This window comes from Panicum virgatum, chromosome 8K (genome assembly GCF_016808335.1).
Source record: "Panicum virgatum strain AP13 chromosome 8K, P.virgatum_v5, whole genome shotgun sequence".
Classification (NCBI taxonomy): domain Eukaryota; kingdom Viridiplantae; phylum Streptophyta; class Magnoliopsida; order Poales; family Poaceae; genus Panicum; species Panicum virgatum.
In genome coordinates this window covers 29,522,124-29,547,310 of record NC_053143.1, presented here as the reverse complement: position 1 = coordinate 29,547,310, position 25,187 = coordinate 29,522,124, and the positions used below count along the sequence as shown (strand labels likewise).

Genomic DNA, 25,187 nt, shown 5'->3' with positions numbered 1-25,187 from the left:
CTTCCATTATCTATGTCGTTTTCTCCCTCCACCCACGGACAATGTGTTTCATTTCCTCCTACGCCCCCTTTTTTCTCCCCTTCCAAATCACTGCCATGGCCTCGTCGATCTCGCCGACGATCCTCAGCCGCAATTCATGCGCGCCGACGGATACATGCTTCAGCCACTGCATCGAGCTCGCCGCCCCGCCTCTTCGACGACGACGCCCCACCGCATCGACCTCGCCGGCCCGCCACCTCTCACTGGAAATAGATCGAGGTTGTAGGCGGCGCGGAGGGGGGAGGGGATTCGGGGATTCGTCTTCCTCGATGACAAGCGGAAGTATCCGGATCGATGCGGATTTCAATCAGGAAGACCTAGGGGAAGCTTGAAGAGAAGGGGGATCGAGAGATCATTGAGGTTCGCATCTGCCAGTCGATAAGGTTCGTCTCTCCGAGGTGGGCGGACTGAGGGAGACGTTAAGTGGTGAATCGAGCTGCGTATGGAGATCGCCGCCCCCGCCGTTTCGCCTGCATTGAGCGGGTTGTGGAAGATGGATCTAGGCCATTTCGTGTTGCTTCAATGACGAGGCGGAAGGGGATCCTGCGCTCGTCTTCCTCGCTGCTCCCATCATCTCATCTTCGATGACAAGGTGGAAGGGGAATCCTGCGCTCCTCTTCCTTGCCACTCTGGGCGTGAACTGCGAGCAGAATCGAAGAAGGAGATGCGGACGGAGGCGTACGAGCTGATCCTCTTCTGCAATCTCTGCATCTTCCCCTGTTTTCATCGACCTTCCATTTGTGGTGAGCTGCATCGTCGCCCTTGCAATCCCAGCTTAATCCCCCTTCCGCTTCCGCTGCCCCCTCCATCTTTTCCCTGTGTTCGCGAGGCCGATCTATGGGCGACGAGATCACACTGCTACTGTCACTGCCGGCCACCAGCCCACCACCATTAGAAACTGTTTGTGTATTAATGGTTGACGACATAGGTAGCCTATGCAACCTGCTCCTTTGTTTATGCTCCGCTTTTGGCCTGCATGTGTTGCTGCCGGCTTGTAGTCTGGTTCATTTAGAACTGCAAACCACCATTGCTGCCTACTAGATTTTGATGCCCAGTCTAGTTGTGGCCACAGCAGCATCTGCACATGAAACTGTAGCATTAGTTTTTTTATCAACCACAATCCAGCAATTAGTAGTCTGGCTGTAAGTTTGTTGAGATTTAGTCAGAGCACATGCTAGCTCACGATTGAGATATTCCTATTTCCTATTGCCTTGTGTCGCTTGCTGCTGCCTTTGTATGGTGCAAGCATATATGAGTCAGAAGTTTTTCTTATTCTATCATGAAGTGTCATATATATATATATATATATATATATATATATATATATATATATATATATATATATATATATATATATATATATATATATACATATATATATATATATATATATGACTTCAAAGTTTTCTTTGAGTAGTTCATAAGATTTTTCAAATAAGAATATGAAGTTTTTGGATATTTACATTCAGAAGTTAGGGATTATGGAAAGTTTTACTTTTATGAATCAAAAGTTTTCCATAATCAAACCATAAAGCTTTGAATATATACTTGGAAAGTTCAAGAACGATAGAGATTTCTAAAGAGTAAAATGCACTGGGGGTCCTTAAACTAGTTGACCTGTTCTGTTTAGGTCCATGAACTTCGAAAGTGCATTTTTAGGTTCACGATCTATTCAAGTGTGTCAATTGAGGTCCAAAACGCCTCTGACCAGCGTTGACCGCCTACGTGGACCGCCACGTCGGATGTAATGTGAACAACATATTTGCACATTGACCCTCCCGAGCCGAGCCTTCCTCAATTCTCCCCCGTCCTTTCATCTCCTCCTCTGCTCCCGCACCGTGCAGCCGCCGCAGCCCCGCTGCTCGGCTCCTGCCTGGCCTCCGCGCGTGCCTTGCCGGCACCCCGCAGCACCGGCATCCTGCTGAGCGCGAACCACCTCCGACGGAACCCCGCGCGGCATGCGGCGCTCGTGCCGGAGAGCAGCACGCGGCGTGCGCGCGGGAGGTATGTAACACCTCCGGTGTTTAGCACTGTTTAAACATGCCATTAACATCAAATGACACAGTAAACCCTGTTTTGGTGATCGCGTAAAAGCCGAATTTCCGTTTGAGTAAACCAAAAAGTCAACTCTCACATGTTCGCTCAAATAAACTTTTGCCCAAAACGAAAGTTGTAGAGTTTGACAAGATAAACAACTTTCGTGTTTAAAGTTTTTCAAGTTCTAACATGAAAATTTGAATTAACCCCGAAAAACAAGCGGGATCATTAATCTTGAATTCAAATTTTTAAACTTTCAAACCATCGCTCAAATGAATTTTTGACTGAAAGGAAAGTTGTAGGAAATTTAATTTTGAACAACTTTCGTGTTCAAAATTTTTCGAGTTTCTGTTGAAAATCGTGAGTTTGGGCTAAGTCAAACAGTTGACCTTGGGTTTTCTCTCTCCACTCTCTTTCTCTCTCTCCTCTCTCTTCCCCGCTGGCCCTTCCCTCTCTGCGCGGGCGCAGACACCTGAACGCGGCCGCGCGTGCGCTCGCTGCACTGCTGCCGCGGGCTCGCTGCGCCGCTGCCGTGCTCGCTAACCTGCTGCTCCGCACTGCCTCGCCCCGCTCGAGTGCGCACGCGCCTGGACGCCGCTTGCTGCCGCCCGCCCGCACGGCACCCTCGCCACCAGAGCCGCCGCGCCATTACTGCCCCGTCGCCCGGCCACGCCACCCTGCTCCCGTCCCAGTCGTTGACCCCGCGCCGCGCTCGAGTGCTCGCCTGCCCTCACTGTGCCATGCTCGAGTGCCAGCACTCCGCGACGCCGACGACGCGACAAGCCGCCGCCCACGCCAGTGCGCCGCCCTTAACTCCTCCCCTGCCGAGCTCCCCTCTGCAGCCCTCTTCTCCCCATTTTGCCTCGCCACCTCGCGTTCCCGCTCCTCCCCTCTCCGCTCCACCCCAAACCGAGCTCGCCCTCCGCTCCCCGCGCCCTGGAACGCCGCCACCCACGCCATGGCCGCCGCTCCTCCGTAGGCCGCCGCGGAACCCCTTCCTCCGCTTTCCCTCGACCCGAGCCACCCCCGAGAACGAGTCCCTCTCAGCTCACCGGTGCTCCCCGACCCCTCCACCACCGCCCCAACCCACTGGAACGGCGCCGCCGCGGTCCAGACCGCCGCCGGCCGCCCGCTCCACGTGGAGCTCCGTCTCCGCCCCTCCTCAACCCAAATCGAGCCCACAGCTCCCTTCCTCACCCCCCACCGAAGCCCCCAAGCCCGGACACCCCTTCCCTGCGCCGCCGGCGAGCCGCCGCCGCGGCACAGAGCCTGCGCCGCCGCCCCCCTTCCGCGGCGCCGCCGCCACAGGCCGTCCCGGCCCAACCCGAGACCGCCATTAGGTGCGCGCCGACGTCCTCTTTCTTTTCCCCTACGGGCCCCCACCCCCGGTGACCCTCCTCGCCGGGAAAAGCTCCGCCGTGCCCTCCTCTGTTCCAAGACCCGTCCAGGGACCTCGGGTTAGAAGGAAACAAAGTTCAGGGGCCTAGATGCAAGTTTCCAGTTCCTTTTTCTTTTGTTTTGAAAAACAGCAAACTTGTAAATTCGTTTAAAAATCGTAGAAAAATCAAAAAATTTCAAGCTCAACTGTTCTGGAATCTTTGCAAAGAGATCTACAACTTTTGTTACATACACTTTTTCATTTGATCAATAGTTTTTACTTCATTTAAAATACAAAGAAAATGTACTTTATATTAGATCTCAAGTTACAAGCATGAGTTGTTAGCCATTTTTGGCCAGTAGGGTACATGTTAGATGTGTAACCTTGTGTAAAAGTTTCATAGACTTTTGATATACCTAGCTATCGGTTTATTTAAATCTTGCTTTATGCCTTGTTTAAATTAGTTTGTTTATACATACTGTTTAACTTGGTTTAATGAGCTCAAACTTTTACAGTGCCTTTAAATTGATGTTTAGTTACTGTACAAAATTTTTTAGAAATTTTAGATAGGTGGAACCAGTCCAACTAATTAATAGTATAGATATTTACACTAAATCAAGAAAAATAGTTTATTTGCATAGAAAAATCTGATAATTTTTCTAGGGGATGAAATTGAGTTTATTACCATGCTGGTAAAATATGAGGCTCTGGAACTTGCTATAACAGTCTATGGAATTTAATTTTGATCCATGCAGCAATACATTGTGCTATTTTTTCATGCCATGTACAATGCTTGTTTAATTGTGAAAAATTTATGGAAGGCTCATATTTAGGTAGACAACACTCAGTTAAAATTTCATTACCAGTACTTGTATAATTTGACCTGCAAAATTCATTTTTGTTTCTAGCAGTAGCTGTTTATTTTATTTTTTCATGATTAATAGGCTGCATGAAATGGGCTAAAAATTTCACAGTAGGCAAGTTACTCAGAGGTGTATCTTGCATAAAAATTTCAAACCCAGAATCTATGTTTAACATTATTTATGATAAGGACATGCTTAACCTAGTAATAAATAAGAATTTTTTTTTTCTTTTGCTGCATAGGGATAAAAGGTAAAACCCACCCTAGTTACTTCGTGAAGTCCGTTATAGTGATTATTACTCTATAAAGGATTGCCAAAATGATGTAACAAAATCTGGTGCAAATCATCTTGAGTTTGTGTTGGATTACAACTCTTTGGTGAAGAATTGATTAAATCGTATCACTAAAATGACTCACGCATATGCATTTCATATAGATTCGACTACTCTCCCTGACGGTACGTACGAGTTGGTGCCGGAGTCCGAGAGTGAGCAGCGTGAAGCTCAAGTGAATCTAACTGAAGCTACTGAAGACCCGAACCCAGTTTCGGAAGAGCCCACAGCTAGTTACGCTCAGGAAGGCAAGCCCCGGAGCATGTCCTACCTATTTTATTTTATGCAACTATTTGTATTTCTGTTTATTGTGCATTTAAGTTACAGGAATTGTTTGGAACCTTAGTTGCATGATCCTAGGTACCTATGCTTGAACACTAGCATGTGTAGGTCGCTAGTTGGCTATGCTAATGGTTCGGTAGAAGTCGGGTGATTTCCTGTCACTCGCGAGCTCATAGGAGTTGAATGCTTACTACACACTGCAATATAAGGTTTACGGGCGGGGTTGTTGTACTTGTGATACCCCGTCTGTTTAGTCAAAATGGATAAGGCCGCGGTGTGTGGTAGTGGTGGTTAAGCGTTTGAACGTACTAACCACATGCCGAGAATATGGTAATCGGTAAGCTTAAGTACCTGATGGAACCGGCCGTGGAATATACTCCCCACTGTCTGGTCTATGGTCACGCACGGGTGCAGGGCACCCTAGGACAGTGGGCCTGTTTCAAGCCCGGGGAAAAAGGGGAAAAGTCGCGTGGGTGACTGCATTCCCCATGCGTGTGTTTAGGTCTGCCTGGCCAGGTTAATAAATTCGATTCGAATCGTCCGTCTCTCACGGATATTGAGACTGCTTAACCCTTTTGCCACATAGAGTAAGAAGTGGAACAATGATGATGAGAAATTTGGTTGATTGATGAAAAATAATTGCTTTCCACCATGTATGCTTTAGGATAGATGCTAATGTAGAATGGTTAATCATAATAGAACTTGAAAGCTAAAATCGGAAAATAAGGACTTACTGCTTTTCGGCAAAGACAAACCCCTCAAGCCAAAAGCCTTGCATGTCTAGTTAGAGGGTTAGTTATATCCTAGTCGGGTAAGCCTTGCGGAGTATTAGTATACTCAGCCTTGCTTGTGGCTAAATTTTTATTTCAGGTAATTCTTTTGAGGACATGATTGCTAGCTTGACTTGGCCGTATACCTTACCCCCTGGTTGGTCGGTGGAGTGGGATACGACTCCGGCCAACGATGGCAATGCCGAGTGATGTCATGTACGGGCTTCATCATGACATCATGTATCGTCGTTAGAACTCGTTTTATTTCCGCTGCAGTGAACTCTGAACTACTTTCTTTTCGAATTTCAAGTACCTTTCAATGATTTCGAACTTGGTTTGTAATAATTAAGTTAAGACTCTGTAATGTAATATATTTGTGAAATGTTGTACTCTCTGGACTCACCTTCGTGTGGGTTACATGTAAGCTTTGGGTTCGGTCGACGCTCAGGTGGATTCTTCGGGACTTTACCCGACAGCACTGCCGAATTACTCCGTTTGAAGTGCGTGTTAGCCGGGATTGTCTTTAAGATGATGGTTAGCGCACTTGAGCCGGAATAATTAGGGCGGTACTGCCACAAGGTAGAGCAGGGCCTGGGGCCCAGCGGCGAGCGTGGGCCAGGAAGCGCGCGAGGGGGAGGCCCAGGAGTGGTGCGCAGGGCGTGGAGGAGCGGGAGCGGTTCGCGGCGGCGCGGGCTTGCAGTAGGGGAGCGGCGCGCGCAAGGAGCTAGGGAGGCGTGCGCAAATCCAGGCGGCAGCCAGGCGGGCTAGTGCGGGATCGGCGACGCGCGGGAGGCGGAGCTGCCGGTGCAGGCTCGCGGGCTTGTCGGGGCGCGCGTCCAGGCAGCGGCAGCATAGAGCAGCGGCTCCGGCTGCTCTTCCATTGTCGCCGCCACGAGCTCCTTCTCTGACGCCAACCGCCGCCGATTCATCCTCTCCGGTGAGCCATTCGTCGATTCCACGCACCTACTGCTCCTCCCTCCCCGCCTGCAAGCGCCTGCCGCTGCCTCGCCGCCGCCGCGTCCTCCCCTGCGCTCCCGCTCACCCTCGTACGCGGTGAACCCCGTCATAGCCACGCGCGGCTTCGGCCGCCGCCGCCATGGCCCCGCGCAAGCTGTAGGGGGCGGCGACAGATGGAGCAGGGGATGGGGCAGAGCCGGCGCAGGGGAGGAGAGGAGGGAGGGGCCGCCGCAGCTCCATCTCCCCAGCGCTGTTGCTCCGTCCGCCCATCGAGCTCCGCGAGGGCCACGGAGGGCTGCGCCAGGCTACATCCGCCCATGGAGCTCCGCGGAGCTGCGCCGGGCCCGCGGAGCTATGCGGCGACAGGGCCGGCGGGGGCCAGGCACAGCGGCCTCCTTCACCCTCCCCTGCGCCGCCTCCCTCCCGAGCTCCGGCGGTGGCCCTCTGCTCCCCATCCTCCTCCGTGCGCGGGCGCGGGGCGGAGACCCTCCCCTTCTCCCTCGGCGGCGAGCGCGGACGGCGGAGCGCGGCGGGAAGGAGAGGGGGTGATTTGCATATATGCCATGCTCTCGCAACATGCCCAGTCCACGTTAGATCCGATGTGGGGGTCCACGTAGGCGGTCAACGCTGGTCAGAGACGTTTTGGACCTCAATTGACACACTTAAATAGATCGTGGACCTAAAAATGTACTTTCGAAGTTTATGGACCTAAACAGAACAGGTCAACTAGTTTAAGGACCCCAGTACATTTTACTCATTTCTAAATCATGTAGCTTAATTTTTATTTGAACTATAAATGGAAAACTTCCAAATACATGGATCATAAGATTTTCTAATATAATTATAAAGATCCAATATGTACATTGAATGGAAGGTATTGTAGAAACTTTTTGGACATATGAGTCAAAATTTACATAATCCAACGCTTGTCTATGTAGCATGCTGCATCAGCTCATCTGGTCGTCTTCAATATCAAAGCGGAAGGGCCTAGAGCTCTTCATGCTCAGGATCTGTCAATCGATTGGGTTTGCCTCATCTTGAATCTTCGAATTCGTTGCAGATAGATTAATTGCATCATAAAGGAGGTTACATGATTTTTTTTCTGCTCCATCACATGCTTTTTCGATTCAGGTTTTTGGTATTGTGCTACTAAGTATCTAGCTGCTTTGTTTACATGTTCTTCATCAAGGGACGGAGGGAGTTCTGGAAGGTATGGTGATACAAGAGTCGATGCGCATGGGGGTTGCTAAACCCATGCAATTTTCGGGGGCAGCAACATATTTTGTGTTGAGGTTAGATTTCAATGTCATGCCCGATGAGACTTTTTCTACTTGGTACTATTGCTATTTGTGTGGATGCTAGATATATCTGTATTCAGGTGCATGGTAGCTATCTCATTTCAGGTCGATTTTATGCGCAAGATTCAGTATGAACGATAGTAGTTTTATTTTACAAATATCTCTGTTAGCAAATTTATGCATATGATTCAGTTACGACAGTAGTTTGCATCTTGACATCTCTACTTACTGCATCAAGGGTCAATTAATATTGGTAGCACTCTCATGTATATGACATTAGGTCTAGCTAGTTGAATGGTTTAGAATCAAGATACTATTAGGCTAGTTAACTTTCTTCCGGGCACATCGTAGCAAAGTATATTAACTTTTCTACATCATATTCTGAGCATTTAGAAATTTTTTGAAACTACAAAGTTTATTATCATGATAGCACAAAGGTCCATAATACAGAGTTCAAATGCTTGCTATGTACCACGGCACCGAATGGTGCTGAATGACACATCAGCCTACTGCAGTGTTGCCACATACTAGCTACTCCTTCCGCAAACGACCAACCAACGGTGCCTGGATGCTTTGCCACAGAGGCGCTCTGGGAATCAACTATTCCCAGATGCCCCAGTACAAATTAAAATACCCCCGCAGCTAATCATTACGCGTACATGGTAGTAATTTTCATCAACTGTTTCATTGATATCCAGTCCGAGGTCCAGAGCTAGTCCTACTGCCTTTTTTCATCACTTGATGTTGCCTGTCTTGTAATGGTTAAATCTGCTAGCATCATCTATTCCCCTCATTCTCCATTCGATTTTTGCATAATGGCTGAGTCAATTCTGGGGGGAGGCTAATCAGATTGAGGCATAAGATTAATATATTTGCTTTTAGTTTAAATCTAATTGGCCTTAATTTGCTAAATGATTATTTTTGCACAGGATTAATATAGCAGGGTCACAAGGGTAAGAATCAATTATCATAATTCAAGGATAGAAATCCCAAATTTGCAACCCATTCCATAAGTTTCTACTATTTATTAACTATCATGCTGTAAACTATTGTACACAAATTTCAAAGTTTTACATCTCTGGGTATAAAGTTTTCAGTATATGTGCCTAAAGTTCACACACCAGACTCACAATAGGAAATAAAACTCTTTTTTTATTAGGCATACAAGTTTAAGGTTGTGAATTGAAGGGTTCAAAGTTTTTATTTCATGAATCATGACTTGATATATTCATTATTTTTTAACTATTTGTCCAAAGTTTCTATATACATGATCTAAAGTTACTCAATATTTTCATTCAAAGTTATCAAGTAGTCATTTTGCAGTTTTAGCATAGAACTTTGTAAGTTTGGACCTAGGATGTTTTATACGCGTCATAGTTGTTTTTTCACAAACATGAATATCAAGTTTACTAAACTCCCATTTTGCACAGGTCAGGCCAAGGCAGCTCTGAAATAAGACCTGAACCACAACACTTCACAAGCATTCAGGTGAGACCAAGGCACATTGATTGCTGTGAAAAACATCTATATGTATGTGTTTCAGAATACATTGGTATGAAATCCCTAATGTTCAGGATTGTAACATTTTTCTAGATAAAGTTTCCAATATGGAATGCAAAGTTTTTTAATTATGAAGTATTAGATCTAAATGTACAAATTTTTAAATGTGCTATCACAAAGGTCTAGACTTTTGGAAGAGAAAAGTTGGATTCAGGAGAGTACAAAGTTTATAACATCCTACTATAAAGTTTTCTGATTGGACTGCAAAGTTCCGAGTTTAGTTTACTAAAATATTTTTGACAAGTGATTTTCAAAGATCATGAGTTGGAAGTGCAAAGTTATTGAATTTAGTGTTAATTTTTTTTTATTTGAGTACAAAGTTTTTATGTAAACGTTTGTATATCTATTTGTGAAAGGTTTCAAATATCTATGTATAAAGTTTCATATCTAATAGTATAGATTTTTAAATTTAATTGTAGAAAGTTCTTAAATTTAACTGTACAAAGTTTTGGAATTACAAAGATGTGGAGATTACATGTATAAGGTTGTATTCATATTTTTGAGGATTTTTTCTGGTTTCTATTGATTCCATGCCTATTGCTGTAATTGTCTTCACATACACGTCTTGTTTGTTTTGTTATACCACAATATTAGCTTTGGATTCGCGTCAAGTTTCTAGAGTTGGAGAAAATTTCTTTTCTCTCAATGCAAGGTTACTTAAGCGGTGTAGTTCGGGAGCAGGAACAAAATCATATTTGAGGTGAGCTGCATATCCTACTTCATGTTCATGTGTATTTTTTTTGCTGATGTTGCTTACTTGTCTTAGCAAATTCCCTTTCTCTTTGCCTAGACCAGATAGCCCATCCATTTCACTAGAAAAGTGACATATGCGGGGTTTTAAGCCTACCTTTTGTTTGTGAACCACACTTGTTATTTGTTTTGTTTTTGTAAAGTTCATAGTATTAGATTTTAAAGTTTTGAAACTACAAAATTTATTAGTGTGGTAGTACAAAGATTATAGTTTCAATTTTCAAAGTTTTGAAACTAGGAGTAATATGTTGGTAGAAAGTTAATAGATATTAATGTCTGACTTTAAGTTTTGGATCTAAGAGTATAAAGTTTGAAATGTGGTCACACAAAGTTTGCGAAATTTAGGATTACAAAGCTCGGAGCTTGGTGTACAAAGTTTATAATATGTTAGTAGAAAGTATCTAAATTTGGCATGCAAAGTTGAAATTACAATGTTTTGGATCTTTTGAAGTACCAATATGCTAGTAAGAAGTTTTGAATTTTGATTGCAAAATTCAGAGTTTTTTTAAAAATGTTTTTGACTAATTTTTGGAGTGCAATTATTTGATCTGCAAGTTTGAAATCTGAAGATGTGTAAAGTTTTGAAAATATACTTTAAACGATTTTCATTTTCAATTACAGAAAGTATCTAAATTTGGCATGCAAAGTTGAAATTACAATGTTTTGGATCTTTTGAAGTACCAATATGCTAGTAAGAAGTTTTGAATTTTGATTGCAAAATTCAGAGTTTTTTTAAAAATGTTTTTGACTAATTTTTGGAGTGCAATTATTTGATCTGCAAGTTTGAAATCTGAAGATGTGTAAAGTTTTGAAAATATACTTTAAACGATTATCATTTTCAATTACAGAAATTTTAGAATGTTACTTGAAAGTTTGATATGTACAAAATTTTAAAATATATGATCTGCAAGTTTCGGAGCATAAAATTTGACATGTGACTTTGAAAGTTGGATTGTTAGATGTTTTAATATATTATTAGAAAATTTCTCAATGCTAGGTTTAAAGACTTTTCAATATGTGAATTCGAAAGCTAGATGTGTACAAAGTTCTTCTAGTTCCATGTACATAAGTGTTTGATATGTAAATTGAAAGATAGCAATATATATGGTTCATTTTAGTTTAATAAATATTTTTTATTTAGGAAATTTTGAACATCCTGATATTTAAAGGTGGACCATCGTTTGTGCATTTGAGGTTTGCATTTCCTGTTCGGATTTTTATTTGTTTATCATGCTTCGGCGACCATTTCTTGCCTGCCTTCTTCTTGATACTTCAGCCATCAGTTTTATATAACTTGAATTTGGAAGTTCATGTGTTACTGGTCACTTCATGCAAGCATTAGACAGGTACCTACTTTTTCTACGTAATTCAGTACAAGATTTTTCATGCCACAGCAAACTCCCAAGGAATTATAGATGTAATAATCTCATCAAGTTTGCAATAGATAAGTGCTAGTAGAAAATTTATATATTTCAAATAAACGACTCGAGTTTTCAAAAGGAGAAACCGAATCCCTATGTCGTGGTGATAGTCCCTGGATCAGTAGCTATCACATACAGAACTCATTTCAGGCAGTAAATCAGTTCATACTCACTTAAAGAGATTCAAACACGGGTTTAATTATTACAAAATCCAGAGGAATTGCACTACAACTAGGCGAACAGAGATGGTATAAGTGATGCGCGGCTGTGACAAAAACTCGAAACTCTAAAGGAATATTTACCTATTTCTAAAAAGCGGACTGTATCTGCAGTAGTTTTGAACTTCATCTCCACAAGCAGAACTTGAGCGTAGGACGGGCTTCTAAGCTTCAGTCGTACCATCCGTCGCTGTTGGCGTCGAACTCCTAGTCGGATTCTGCATCTTGCCAAACTATCCCCAAGGGCAGGATAGGTTCACGTCACCATCCGTATACAAACTTTGAGTGGATGCAAATGTATAAAAAGTAGCCAATGGACAGGCTGAGGTTTTCTATGCAAGCATATATATATATATAGATACCAGCACAGGGGAAACAAGCGGAACTACCAAAAAAATTCGAAAATTTCAAATTCAAAATCACGAGTTACTATTCACGACACTATTCAAATTCAGCAGTTACTATTCAAATTCGTGGCACTATTCAAAATATCAGGTACTATTCAAATTCGGAATATGAATAGCGCACGAGCACTTCAACTGAGTGGCTCAGGCACCCAAATTCACTTACTATTCTTTGCACTATGCAGAGCACTTCTTGCGATTATGCAAAATATGTGGCACTTGATTACGATGAGTGGATGCAGTATGGGTGTGTGATGCTATTCAATGATAGCGACCTTCGTGGATGGTGGACGAGTGCGTAATTATTATGCGGGTGATTAGCAGGGTAATATTTCACAGCTAAAATTCAAGTAGCAACTATTGGATGATAGCGACCTCTTGTGAGTGCGTGATTATTTGAGCGTGATTAGTGAATATGCAGGGTATGGGTAATGCGTGATTCTCAGGATCTTGGCAGGTTGGCGAAACCAAAATTTCAGCCGGTGGAGTGTCTTATGCTTGTGTAAATCCTACTCGGTACTCACCGCATGCATCGCTAGCTTGCTTCAGAACCAGGCCTACCCGGTCTTCTCCCGAACTAACCCCGGCCACGCGTACACAAGACTCAGGCCCTACCGTCTCCCCAGGCAGTTCCACCCGAAGGGAACACTTCTCTGCGGACACAGGCTCTCTCAGACGCCTCTCCATGGGCTAAACGAGAGCAACTCAACGCAGAGGTTTCTCCTCTAGGGTCCCTAGCGTAGAGACATCACCCCGTGTGCACGAGCTCAAAGGAAAGCAGGGGAATTCACAGGAAAGCTTAATCCATTTCCACAGAGCAAACTTACATACGGCTTTCCCTTTCGGGAAACCCCAAGCACTTACACAACCTTGGATTACCTTACAGGCGGAGGGCGATTACTGCTTCTCCCTTATTTCTATGTTACAATGGGAGTGAGATGGCTACTAATTAGGTGGAGTGGTGGTGGATGCGCTCTGAGTATTAGGCTCGGTGTCTTCTCTCCTCTTCTTCGTCCGGCGATGAATGCGTGCGTCTGGCTTCTCCTTTTATAGACGGGAGGAGCCTTCAGGCTTAAGGAAGCGCTGGACACCCGGCGTCTTCAATTATCCTTCTTTACTGTTGCCTGGACAGCTGGACGATAACGCTGCCTTCAATAATTGTACTGGCTACAGTAGAACTCACTGTCGGTCGATATTACTGTTTATTCCTTTTGCCTTGTCCACTTCCTTCACGTGATATTCTCTGACTATATTCGAGAATATATTCGGTGTGTATAGTCTTCCACGCCCGAATGATTGATGTCGCAGACATCAAGCAAACACTCTGGCATGCTTATCCTTATCCCACGGCGAAATTGTTGATAACACCTTATCAACATTCTAGAAACATTAATATTAATCTTGCTGATATTCTTCTTGTAATATTTCTTCCACTTCAGTATCAGCATCTTCTGGCCAAATATAATCAGTAAGCATATCTTCTACTCTATTTCCAATATTATGCTGATTTTGTATGTATTTTTGCACTATCAATCCTTTCCATATACTGATTATATTTGGCCAGAAGATGCTGATACTGAAGTGGAAGAAATATTACAAGAAGAATATCAGCAAGATTAATATTAATGTTTCTAGAAAGTTGATAAGGTGTTATCAACAATTTCGCCGTGGGATAAGGATAAGCATGCCAGAGTGTTTGCTTGATGTCTGCGACATCAATCATTCGGGCGTGGAAGACTATACACACCGAATATATTCTCGAATATAGTCAGAGAATATCACGTGAAGGAAGTGGACAAGGCAAAAGGAATAAACAGTAATATCGACAGTGAGTTCTACTGTAGCCAGTACAATTATTGAAGGCAGCGTTATCGTCCAGCTGTCCAGGCAACAGTAAAGAAGGATAATTGAAGACGCCGGGTGTCCAGCGCTTCCTTAAGCCTGAAGGCTCCTCCCGTCTATAAAAGGAGAAGCCAGACGCACGCATTCATCGCCGGACGAAGAAGAGGAGAGAAGACACCGAGCCTAATACTCAGAGCGCATCCACCACCACTCCACCTAATTAGTAGCCATCTCACTCCCATTGTAACATAGAAATAAGGGAGAAGCAGTAATCGCCCTCCGCCTGTAAGGTAATCCAAGGTTGTGTAAGTGCTTGGGGTTTCCCGAAAGGGAAAGCCGTATGTAAGTTTGCTCTGTGGAAATGGATTAAGCTTTTTTGTGAATTTCCCTGCTTTCCTTTGAGCTCGTGCACACGGGGTGATGTCTCTACGCTAGGGACCCTAGAGGAGAAACCTCTGCGTTGAGTTGCTCTCGTTTAGCCCATGGAGAGGCGTCTGAGAGAGCCTGTGTCCGCAGAGAAGTGTTCCCTTCGGGTGGAACTGCCTGGGGAGATGGTAGGGCCTGAGTCTTGTGTACGCGTGGCCGGGGTTAGTTCGGGAGAAGACCGGGTAGGCCTGGTTCTGAAGCAAGCTAGCGATGCATGCGGTGAGTACCGAGTAGGATTTACACAAGCATAAGACACTCCACCGGCTGAAATTTTGGTTTCGCCAACCTGCCAAGATCCTAAGAATCACGCATTACCCATACCCTGCATATTCACTAATCAAGCTCAAATAATCACGCACTCACAAGAGGTCGCTATCATCCAATAGTTGCTACTTGAATTTTAGCTGTGAAAAATTACCCTGCTAATCACCCGCATAATAATTACGCACTCGTCCACCATCCACGAAGGTCGCTATCGTTGAATAGCATCACACACCCATACTGCATCCACTCATCGTAATCAAGTGCCACATATTTTGCATAATCGCAAGAAGTGCTCTGCATAGTGCAAAGAATAGTAAGTGAATTTGGGTGCCTGAGCCACTCAGTTGAAGTGCTCGTGCGCTATTCATATTCCGAATTTGAATAGTACCTGATATTTTGAATAGTGCCATAATTTGAATAGTAACTGCTGAATTTGAATAGTGTCGTGAATAGTAACTCGTGATTTTGAATTTGAAATTTTCGAATTTTTTTGGTAGTTCCGCTTGTTTCCCCTGTGCTGGTATATATATATATATATATATATATATATATATATATATATATATATATATATATATATATATATATATATATATATATATATATATATATATACACACACACACACACACACACACACATATCTCTCACCCATCCCAGGTCAGTGCAGGAACTCCCTCTCCTTGCGCCTCAGCTGACTCCACAGGGGGAAGTGGACTAGAGGAAGGTAGAAATCAGGGTATACTACTCTAGATGAGGTAAAAGAAGAGTAGGAATGTACATGACCGAGTAAGCACTCGCCCCGAATCCAGCCAGGAGCGACCTGACTATCTCCGCTAACCGCTACCAAAGCACTCCGAAGAGCGAGACTAACTGCTACGGCACCATCCTGTCCCCCCAGGTTGGGATGCAACCCCCTCGTAGTTGGGGCGCCTTGGAGTTGTGTGGCCCTCCCACTGCCATCCGGAGTTCTACCAAGACCCATGCTACTCCCGCATCGGGCCTCCCCCGCACAATACCCTACTTCTGACAGGTCTGGTGACGCTCATAGCTAGCTCGGACCGGGTCCACCATCATAGTAGGTAAGTGACGTGCACAAAAAGTCCTACAAATCTTAGTTACCGCATATGTCCATAAGAGCCGGGGCAAGCTCTCCTCACGTAGTTCTCCGCAGTGGTCCGCCAAAGGCACCCATAATAGGTATCGCCTCTCCTTGGGCACCCATAACAGGTGTCGCCCCTCCTCGTCCCGCACCCGCCACAGGTGCTCCTCAGAATGTGCCAAATTCACATTTCCGGCCAGTTGCTTGCCCCCACTAAAAGCCCTATCTCTGGCTCCTCACAAAGTGGGTTTCATGCATGCCAAGACTATCATATCATGGAAATCCCATACTCATTCTCTCTCATAGTAGCCAAAGCATTCAAGAATCCATCAAGAAATCGTAGGGAGGCAAGGAATACAGTAAAAAATAGGCCATGCAGGCTTATCTCACACACACAAGTAGATCAATAACAATTCTAGCAAGCAATGCCTAATAGGAATTCAAGTTGTAGATGGGCATGAACCTGAGGACTTCTCGAAGTACTCCTGAGTTTTCTGGTAGTCCTGGTTGTCGGTTTTCTCTTCAGCAGCAGGACCTATTCGTAATTACATATAAAGATAGGGACTAAGGTGCAAAAATGCACAAAACTGCTCAAATAAATCATTTTCTAGAATTAATAAATAATTTTTGGAAAAAGAAAAACACACTGCGTGACATGTGGCAGCCTCTGGGCGTGCCACGTGTCATGCTGACGTCAGCACCGGGTCAGATGACGTCAGTGTTGACTTGGTCAATGTTGACCAGGTCAACGGTCAGCAGTGGGGTCCACATGTCAGGTCAGTGGGTCCCACAGGTCAGTCACAATGCGTCATTGACAGGCAGGGCCCACACGTCAGCTGGGTTAAAAGAAAAAGGAGAGGAAAAGCTAAACGGTACTAGGCTCAAAGTGAAAACAGGCCGGCTTGGCGGCCCACAACGGCTCAGCTCAGGGGCTTGGTTTCTTGGGTCGACGGCTCAGTCCGTGATGGAACAGGTCGGCTCAGGAGGGTGACGGGCCGACTTGGCTTGACGGGCTAAAAGGAATGGCCACGGCCCATTCCCTACTCTGCTCCTCTCTCACACGATTCAACGCTGACGGGCGGGGAAGGCAAGAGGGTGGCGGCGGTGCTGCAGGATGGCACGGCGGCGAGACCAAGGCGATGGAGGGACAGGTGTGCAGCACGACGGAAGGGTCAGGGTGAGACAGAGGTGACGGGGCTCAAGAGCTCGGCGTGGCCGTGGGTGTGCAGGTGCGGAGGCAAGGCGGGGTCAGGCCAAGGCGGCGAAGGTGCAGTCCGGCTGCGGCGGTGAACAGCGGCAGAGCCATGGCAGCTGTGAGCAGAGCCACAACGGCGAGGAAAGCGACGGCGGAACAGAGGCGAGGGCTGCGGGGCTAGGATACGGTAGAAGAGCGACAGCAGCACGAGTAGGGCACTACCTTTGGGCGGTGCCGGGTGCGCACGTGCTCGGCATAGCCGGGGCGCGACGGTGTCCTACGGGGTCACGAAGGCAGGGGTCACGCGCGCGAAGCACTGGCACCCCAGGCTCGCTCGGGGCTGGGTCGCGCGCGCATGCGTGGGCACCTGGTTTCCAGGGCCGCGACATGGCCCTGCCGAGCGAGCTCGGTACGGCGGCGTAGGGGCAACGTGACGGCGTGTTGCGGGTGGACGGCGGCTGCGCGGGCGATGGGCTCCTGCAACAAACAAGGGACGGAGGCCCTAGGGTCAACTACAGCGGTCTCCTCGGTGGCCATGGCACACCAGTAGCAAGCAAGGAGGAGGGAGTGGAGCGAGACAGGGCCTACCGGACCGGATTGGGGACGAAAGGGGCGGCGCCGTGGCGAGTCGAGGCCGCGGCGAGTCAAAGCAGAGTAGGTCGCGCAGGTGCGTCGATGTAACCGATCGAGGCGCAGGCTCGGCGGCGTACTCCAGCAGTGGCGCGGTGCTCCTCCTCTTCTCCTTCTCCTTCTCTTGGTCCCCTCCCTCTCTGTTCTGACCGTGGCAGCGGTGGAAGGGGGAGAATCCCCAAGGGCTTCTAGGGTTTGGGGGCCGCGGCTGCAGGGGTTCTTATAGGAGGCGGCTAGGGTTGGAGGCACTGCCTGGAGCCGGTGGGTCTCGGTGTCCGGGCCGGGACACGTGGGCGAGGGCGCTGGCAGGAGCGCACGCGCGGGCCAGCGTGGCCAACAAGGTGCAGGCGGGCACCGGCGTGAGGTGCGGCGGGCATCGCGGGCGACTGCAGCGCTGGCAGGCGAAGCCATTTCCCCTCCTTGTCGTGACGCGAGGACGGCACGGCGTGGGCAGGCGTGGGTGCGCGGGTAGGTGGAGACAAAGCAGAGCGGTGCTGTCCGCGCGAAGGAGAAGAAAGAATAGGGGCCTGACGAGTGGGGTCTGCTCGTCAGCGGCTGTGTGGCCAAGGAAAGGGGCGTGGCGGTGTGGTTTGGGCCGGGACTTGCTCGCGGGCCATGTGGGCGAGCGGGGTGGAGCAGGCCGAAGGGGAGCGAAGCGGATCAGGCCGGCGCGCAAGAACAGGTTGAGGTGAGGGGTAGGATTGTTTTGGGCAGGGTTGAAGTTAGCAGGCCGGGCTGAGGGTTAGAGAGCTAGGTGGGTTTGGGCTGGGATCTAAGGTTTAGGCCTGTTAGTAGTTAGAGGTTTTAGTTAGCTTTTGAATTTAGTTTGAATGGCTTATTTCAAACTAAATTCCACTCAATTTCAAACAAAGATAACGAATACAAATCGAATTCAATTAAACAAGATAGATCCAATAAATCCAAAGATGCCAAATTCTCACTCTAGCAATATAGTCCTTATATTAATTAAGTTTTAAATTCTAGGAATTTGAGAGAGGGAAGAATATTTTATTATATTTTTCTAGCTATTATCACAAGCACACAAAAAGTTTTGGAAAATTCGCATTTTCGGATAATTTAATATTTCGTAAAAATTACGGGATGTTACATCAAAGTTTTAAACATACCATTATTAAGTTTTTTTAGAATTGCATAGAAAGTTTCTGATATGTGATTCAAAAGTTAGTGATGTACAAAGTTAATGAATATTTATCTTCAAATTTACATTGTATCAAGTTTTTTTGATTTGTCTCAATATTTAATTGATTGAGTTTTATATATTCAAAGTGAAATGTTTTCATCTTCAATCTAAAAGATGGAACATATAATGTTATTTATATCTGATAAAACATAAAGATTATCCAAGCTGAAAGGTTATCTACTGCAATTTCAAGCCTCCAAGGTTTGAATATAAAGGTTTTAATGTACAAACTATAAGTTTTATGTATGATTTTTTCATATAGTTTTTTCATGTATGTCTTTTTTTTATTTAGCTATGGATTTGTTTTTCTTCACTCTAAAGCATTTATGTAGTATGCATTTGTACCCACTGTTCGCCTACACGGCCGTTTACAACGATTGCACAGCGTGTAAACGCTACTCGATGGGTAGTTGTGTAGGCCGATTAGCCATATAAAATCGTTTCAACCGTTTATAAGGTCGTTTAAACGGCCGTGTATTCCAACTATTTGCTACATGGCGGGTGACTGATCGTTCATCGTTTAACATTTAGGTTAACAATGTTTATACCTTTTTAAAAAACTCATTTAAATATTTCTATGTCTAGACACATATATATAAAGTATTGTTTGTGATTCCACTTCTCCTTATTATGAAGCGGAGCAGTAAACTAAAACCGGAGAGTTTCAGAACTATGTTGAAGAACATGATGAAGGATGAAATGGAAGTCGTATAGTTTTGGAAGCTTTCTTTGAATATAATTTGTTTTGAAGCACAAGGTTTGTGTCTTTCTCGCTAGCAAAGAGGGATCCATGTGAGCACGAGGACAATAAATTTTTTGATCATTTCTTCAAAATTAATGTTAAAGGAGACCGTCTATATTAATCAATTTTGCGAGGCGGTTTCTTTAACCGCCTCAGTTAATAAGAAATGACCATCTCTATTAATGCTGGGCATTAACAGAGGTGGTTATTTGTTGTGCCCGCCTCAGAGCTCCAAATAATAGATTGTTGTTAATCAGTTTTTGTAGTAGTGTGGATATTGTGAAGTCGTATAGTTTTGGTAGCTTTCTTTGAATATAATTTGTTTTAAAGCACTATGTATGTGTCTTTCTGGCTAGCAGAGAGGGATCCATGGGAGCACGAGGACAATAAACTTTTTGATCGTTTCTTCAAAATTAATGTTGTCATCTTGATGGTTCAAGCAATAAACGCTTGCAATGGCTCATGCTTCATCCTGAACCCTTTCACTATTCATCAAATTGTTGTCTAAATTTCGATATTCTCTATTCATGGTTCATAATTACTGTTACAATTGTAAAGTTGTTTAATTAGGAAACATGTTGGTCTTAGTTTCCTAAATTTAGAAGCTAAACATTTGGAACTATAAGTTTTGGAGTGGGGAGCATAGAGTTTACAATGTTATAGTTGAAAGTTTCACAACTCTGAAGTGCAAAGTTTGTAAGTTATAAAGTTTTATTTATCTGGAAGTATAAGTTCTCAAACACTGGTATGAAGCTAAGAATGAACACTCAGAAAGCATGCTCAGAAGTAATAGTTGAGTAACGTATTTACTCTAATTATATCTAAAGAAAAAGAAATATATATTTGAAGCAGAGCTTCTGCTTTTATATGTATATGAAACCCTCGCCCGTTCACTCACCCGCACACCCGCTGTCACCGAAAAAGGAAAAAGAATAGAGTAGAAAATAGAATAGAATTTAATTAATTATTGACGCCAGAATGTATTTTTCACAGGAGCAAATCAAATATGTATTCGCTACTACAACAACTACTGCATGTGCGCTGCTTCTTAGTTGCAGCGCCACAAATCTGCCGTGGCGCACGATCGCAAAACAGCAGCCCCCGGGACAATGGCTATACATGCTAGCAGGCTAGAATCGTTCCCTCAGGTATGTGTTCCGTCCAAAACGCGTACGAGTACAAGCCGCCGGTGCGAAGCACGTTACGCGGCTCTAGAGCTGCAGATCAGGACTCTCACGGGAGCTGGGTGCCCCATGTGCCGTGGGACATTGGGACGAGCTCGACGAGCAGCTAAGCTCTGGCGCGCCACGCACGTCCTGAGGCGTCCTATGACATAGAGGACGTCCCGGACACCTTCCTTGTCCGCATCAACGGCTGCGAGGAGCCTTCAGATTCTAGCAGCCTCAGACGTGCTCTGAGGAAGATGGGCAACCTATTCAATCAGCAAGGGCAGGGCTCGCCGCGACATGACACCGACAGATGATATGTCTGTGTAAATATATGTACGGTAGGTTACTATTTTTTACCGACTGATTGTCCGTCGCTGGTCTTATTTTTTACCGACTGATCAGTTGTCTTTGTTTTGGGGCTGTGGTACAGTGGGCATCAAGAAGCAGCTCCATGAGGTAGCCGAGAGGCGTGCCGTACAGAGAGCTGATGAGGTCGCGGCCAAACCAAGGGCAACGGCGTCAACTATCCTCGCCTTGCAGCTATGTACAATGAAGTGACACAAGTCGTTGGCAAGTGAAAGGGGTGAGCTCATATCCATGTTGTCATCCTAGCAGGGGAATGGCGAGTCCAACAACTAGTTGAAGATTCAGACCACAGTTTGGCTGCTGGGCTTTTGTGCCTGTTGGTCGACATGCTGACTTGAGGAAAGTCCCAGGAATATTCGTAGGTAGACGCCATGCGCCCTCCCGAGCGGAAGCCCAATCCACTTGGCCCGTTAACCCACACCCGCATCTGACGACTGATAATAGGTGTGGTCTGGATCCAACGGTTCACAGGTTAACGGGGGACGTGGACCCGCTAACTGCCCGGAAAATAGTGGCAGAATCGTGTTTAGAGATCATTAAAAGTATTCTTTTAGCATAATTCATGTTCTTTTATACATAATTTTTTATGAGTAGGATGGTTAGATATCAGTGTCATCTAAGACATGCAAATTACAAACTTTGAATATTTGTTTTATTCAAATTATTATACAAACTAGTGGAGATACACGTACCACAGGCACGTGTTTTAAAAAAATTAAACCCTAACAAGAATTTTATATTTATAAAAACCCAAATCCAGCGATGGATCACTACGGACAACAAAAGAAAGAACAAGAGAACAAATCAGAACACTAATCAAAACGAATCAGTAAAAGAAGAAGAAATTCAATGAAAAAACCTTGGGTTCGTGGGACAGCGTGCTGGTCCCGCTGCTCTCGCCGTCGCCGAGTGTTACCGACGCTTTTGTTGGTAAGGTGTACCAGCACCGTAGGCCGACAGCTGGCGCAAAGAAGACACCGGCAATGGATAAAGAAGCAGGAAAATAGAAGATTAGTTTCCTTTAATTATGAAGAGTATTTCCTTTTACATAGGTAATTGTTTTAGAAGGTGCCTGGAATATAAAGGCCACCAGTTTGTACTAGGGAAATCATTGAAGACTTGAGTATTCCCGTGTTGGGCGTACTCCTTGGCGGCACGAGGGAGGTCCTCTGCTGCTGATTGGTCTTCTCCGATTAATACAGCTCATCCCTATCCCCTAAGATCCCTGCCTCTTGATCAATTGGTGTTGCATTCTCCCCTGCGCACTCCTCACAGACCTAGATGCCATATCAATTTGGTATCAGGGACAGCGGCAGGGGCATCGTCATCGTCATCGGCGACCATGACCGACCCCAGGATCCTGAGCCCACGCTTCATGAACTGGGCGGCAACATGCGGGACCTTGGCGCCAAGCTGGATCGCGTGCTCGGCCAAGTCTCCACCATCAACAACCGGCTGGACACCCATGACCGGCGCATTGCCCGCACGGAGAAGTTCCAGGCCGGCGAGGATTTCAACGATGGCTACGTGGAGGAAACACCGCGGCATGAGCGCGTCGGCGGCGGGGATTTTGGCGGCGGCGGTGGATTTGGTGGTGGCCCTGGCGGTGGTGGATATGGAGGGCCCTACGGCGGCGGGTTTGGCGGCGGTGATTTTGGTGGCGGCTTCGACGGCGGCGGATATGGCGCGGGTAACCCCGCGACCAGCGGGACCGCCGTGCGTATGGCGGCTGCGGCGGCGGCGGTGATTGGTTTGGCGGCGGCTTCCACCGCGACCAGCGGGATCACCGTGACCTTCGTGGCGGCAGCCACAACTATGGTGCGGGTGGATTTTACCACCGGGGCGGCGACGATGGCTGGCGCCACCCACGACCGCCCAAGCTCTCCTTCCCCCGCTACGACGGCGAGTCTGATCCACTCACAAGGCTGAACAAGTGTGATCTGTTCTTCCGTGGTGCCAGCACCATGGAGGAGGAGAAGGTTTGGACAGCATTCTTGCATCTGGACGGGGTGGCGGCTGAATGGTACTTCCAGTTGTAGCGTGACCATGGCTTGGTGTCCTGGGCGCGGTTTGGCGAATACTTGAACTTGCGCTTTGGACCACCGATCCGCTCCAACTCCCTCGGAGAACTGAAGGAATTGAAGCGGACTGCATCTGTGGAGGAATATCAGCACCGCTTCTTGGCGCTCCTGTGTCGCTGTGATGATCTCACCCCACAACACCAGATTGATCTCTTCACTGCAGGACTGGGGCAGCCGTTGAGCTCGGACGTTGAGATGTAGTGACCCACAAGTCTCGAATCAGCCATGAGCCTCGCTCGGGCCTACGAGCGACGGACATCGAGCTCGTTTCAGGCACCAAAGTCGGCCTTCCGGTCCAAGTTGCTCGCAGCGCCAAGTGCTTCTGCAACTTCTACCCCAACAAGTGAGCCGCCCAAGATGGAGACAGCAAAGCCCCGCTTTCGCGGCTTGTCTCCGGAAGAAATTGCAGAGAAGAGGGCCAACGGGCAGTGTTATTTTTGCCCAGAAAAATTTTCCAAGGATCACAAGTGCACCACCAAAGGAGTTTTCTTACTGGTCATGGATAATGATGATGACAGTGAGCCTACAGAGGACGATATTGGGATATCCTTGGCGGCTATAACGGGTATCAATACGGAGGATACTCTCCGTCTCTCTATTAGGGTAGCAGGAGTGCAGTTGCAAGCAATGGTGGACACCGGGTCGACTCACACTTTCATTCATGAGGAAGTTGCTCGTCGCTTGGGTCTTCTGATTGAACATCGGCCAGGGATTTCTGTGAAGGTGGCAAATGGCGACCGAGTCACTAGTCCAGGGGTGTGCAAAGGAACAAAGATTGGCATTGGCAAGGACACTTTCACCATTGACTGTTTCGCTCTTCCTCTAGATGGCTTTGACATTGTCCTGGGTGTTAAGTGGCTTAAGTCGTTGGGCCCCATTAGTTTTGACTTTCGGGCTCTTTGGATTGCTTTCTGGTGTGACGGGTTGCCCGTGTGCTTGTATGGTATTGGCAGTGATTCCCAGCCCACTATTACTGCTACAGCCACTGATAATTTGATGGAGGTCTTGCTGTCCGAATTTGCTGATATTTTTTCAGAGCCTCGTGGATTGCCGCCTCAGCGTCGGCATGACCACCAGATTCATCTACTGCTAGATACGGTGCCAGTGGCTGTTCGTCCTTATCGATACCCACAGTTACTCAAAGATGAACTAGAGAAACAGTGTGCAGACATGTTGGGTCAAGAAATTATTCGTCCGCCAACTTCTCCTTTTAAATCCCATTTCTCTTGGTAAAGCAACCTGATGGAAGTTAGCGCTTTTGTGTAGATTATCGTGCCCTCAACTACCGCACAATTAAGGACAAGTTTCCAATTCCGGTGGTGGATGAGCTTCTAGATGAATTGAAAGGGGAAAATTTTTTTACGAAGATTGATTTGCGAAGTGGTTATCACCAGGTCCGGATGCATGTTGATGATATTGAAAAGACGGCCTTCAGAACACATCAGGGCCTCTTTGAGTTCCTTGTCATGCCCTTCGGCTTGACTAATGCGCCAGCAACATTCCAGGCCTTGATGAATGAAGTTTTGGGTGTTTTTCTTCGACGCTTTGTGCTGGTATTTTTTGATGATATCTTGATTTATAGTACTTCCTGGACTGACCACCTTAAACATGTCAAAGCAGTTTTTGAGCTTCTGCGTCAACATCATTTATGTGTTAAGAGGTCCAAGTGTTCCTTTGGGGCTCCTTCAGTGGGCTATCTTGGCCACATTATTTCAGAGAATGGGGGTAGCAATGGACCCTACGAAGGTTGCTGCAGTAGAGGCATGGCCACGGCCTCGCTCGGGTCGGGCTCTCCGTGGATTTTTGGGTTTGACCGGATATTATCGGAAATTTATTGCTTCTTACGGCGTTGTGGCAAGTC

At 46.2% G+C, this 25,187-nt stretch overlaps 1 protein-coding gene and 1 long non-coding RNA gene across 7 annotated transcripts; both read left to right on the top strand.

Moving 5' to 3' along the window:
* The first annotated feature begins 14 nt into the window (after positions 1-14).
* Positions 15-20,771, top strand: LOC120644375. Of its 3 annotated transcripts, none has more exons than XR_005663681.1 (5): positions 15-782; positions 7,596-7,949; positions 9,391-9,443; positions 10,110-10,215; positions 11,407-11,910. It is a non-coding gene; the product is annotated as an uncharacterized LOC120644375 (long non-coding RNA). The 3 variants fall into 3 exon arrangements; XR_005663680.1 differs by having other exon boundaries at positions 9,386-9,443; positions 11,407-11,908; XR_005663679.1 differs by lacking the exons at positions 9,391-9,443; positions 10,110-10,215; positions 11,407-11,910 and adding an exon at positions 20,704-20,771 and having other exon boundaries at positions 21-782.
* LOC120644374 (glycine, alanine and asparagine-rich protein-like) lies at positions 20,769-25,187 on the top strand. 4 transcript variants are annotated; one of them, XM_039920999.1, is made up of 3 exons: positions 20,769-20,858; positions 21,001-21,217; positions 21,310-25,187. In XM_039920999.1, the coding sequence occupies exon 3, from the start codon at positions 22,527-22,529 to the stop codon at positions 23,172-23,174; it is 648 nt and encodes a 215-aa protein (XP_039776933.1). In that variant the 5' UTR covers positions 20,769-20,858; positions 21,001-21,217; positions 21,310-22,526; the 3' UTR covers positions 23,175-25,187. The 4 variants fall into 4 exon arrangements, with proteins under 4 accessions (XP_039776933.1, XP_039776931.1, XP_039776932.1 ...); XM_039920997.1 differs by having other exon boundaries at positions 20,934-21,217; XM_039920998.1 differs by having other exon boundaries at positions 20,926-21,217.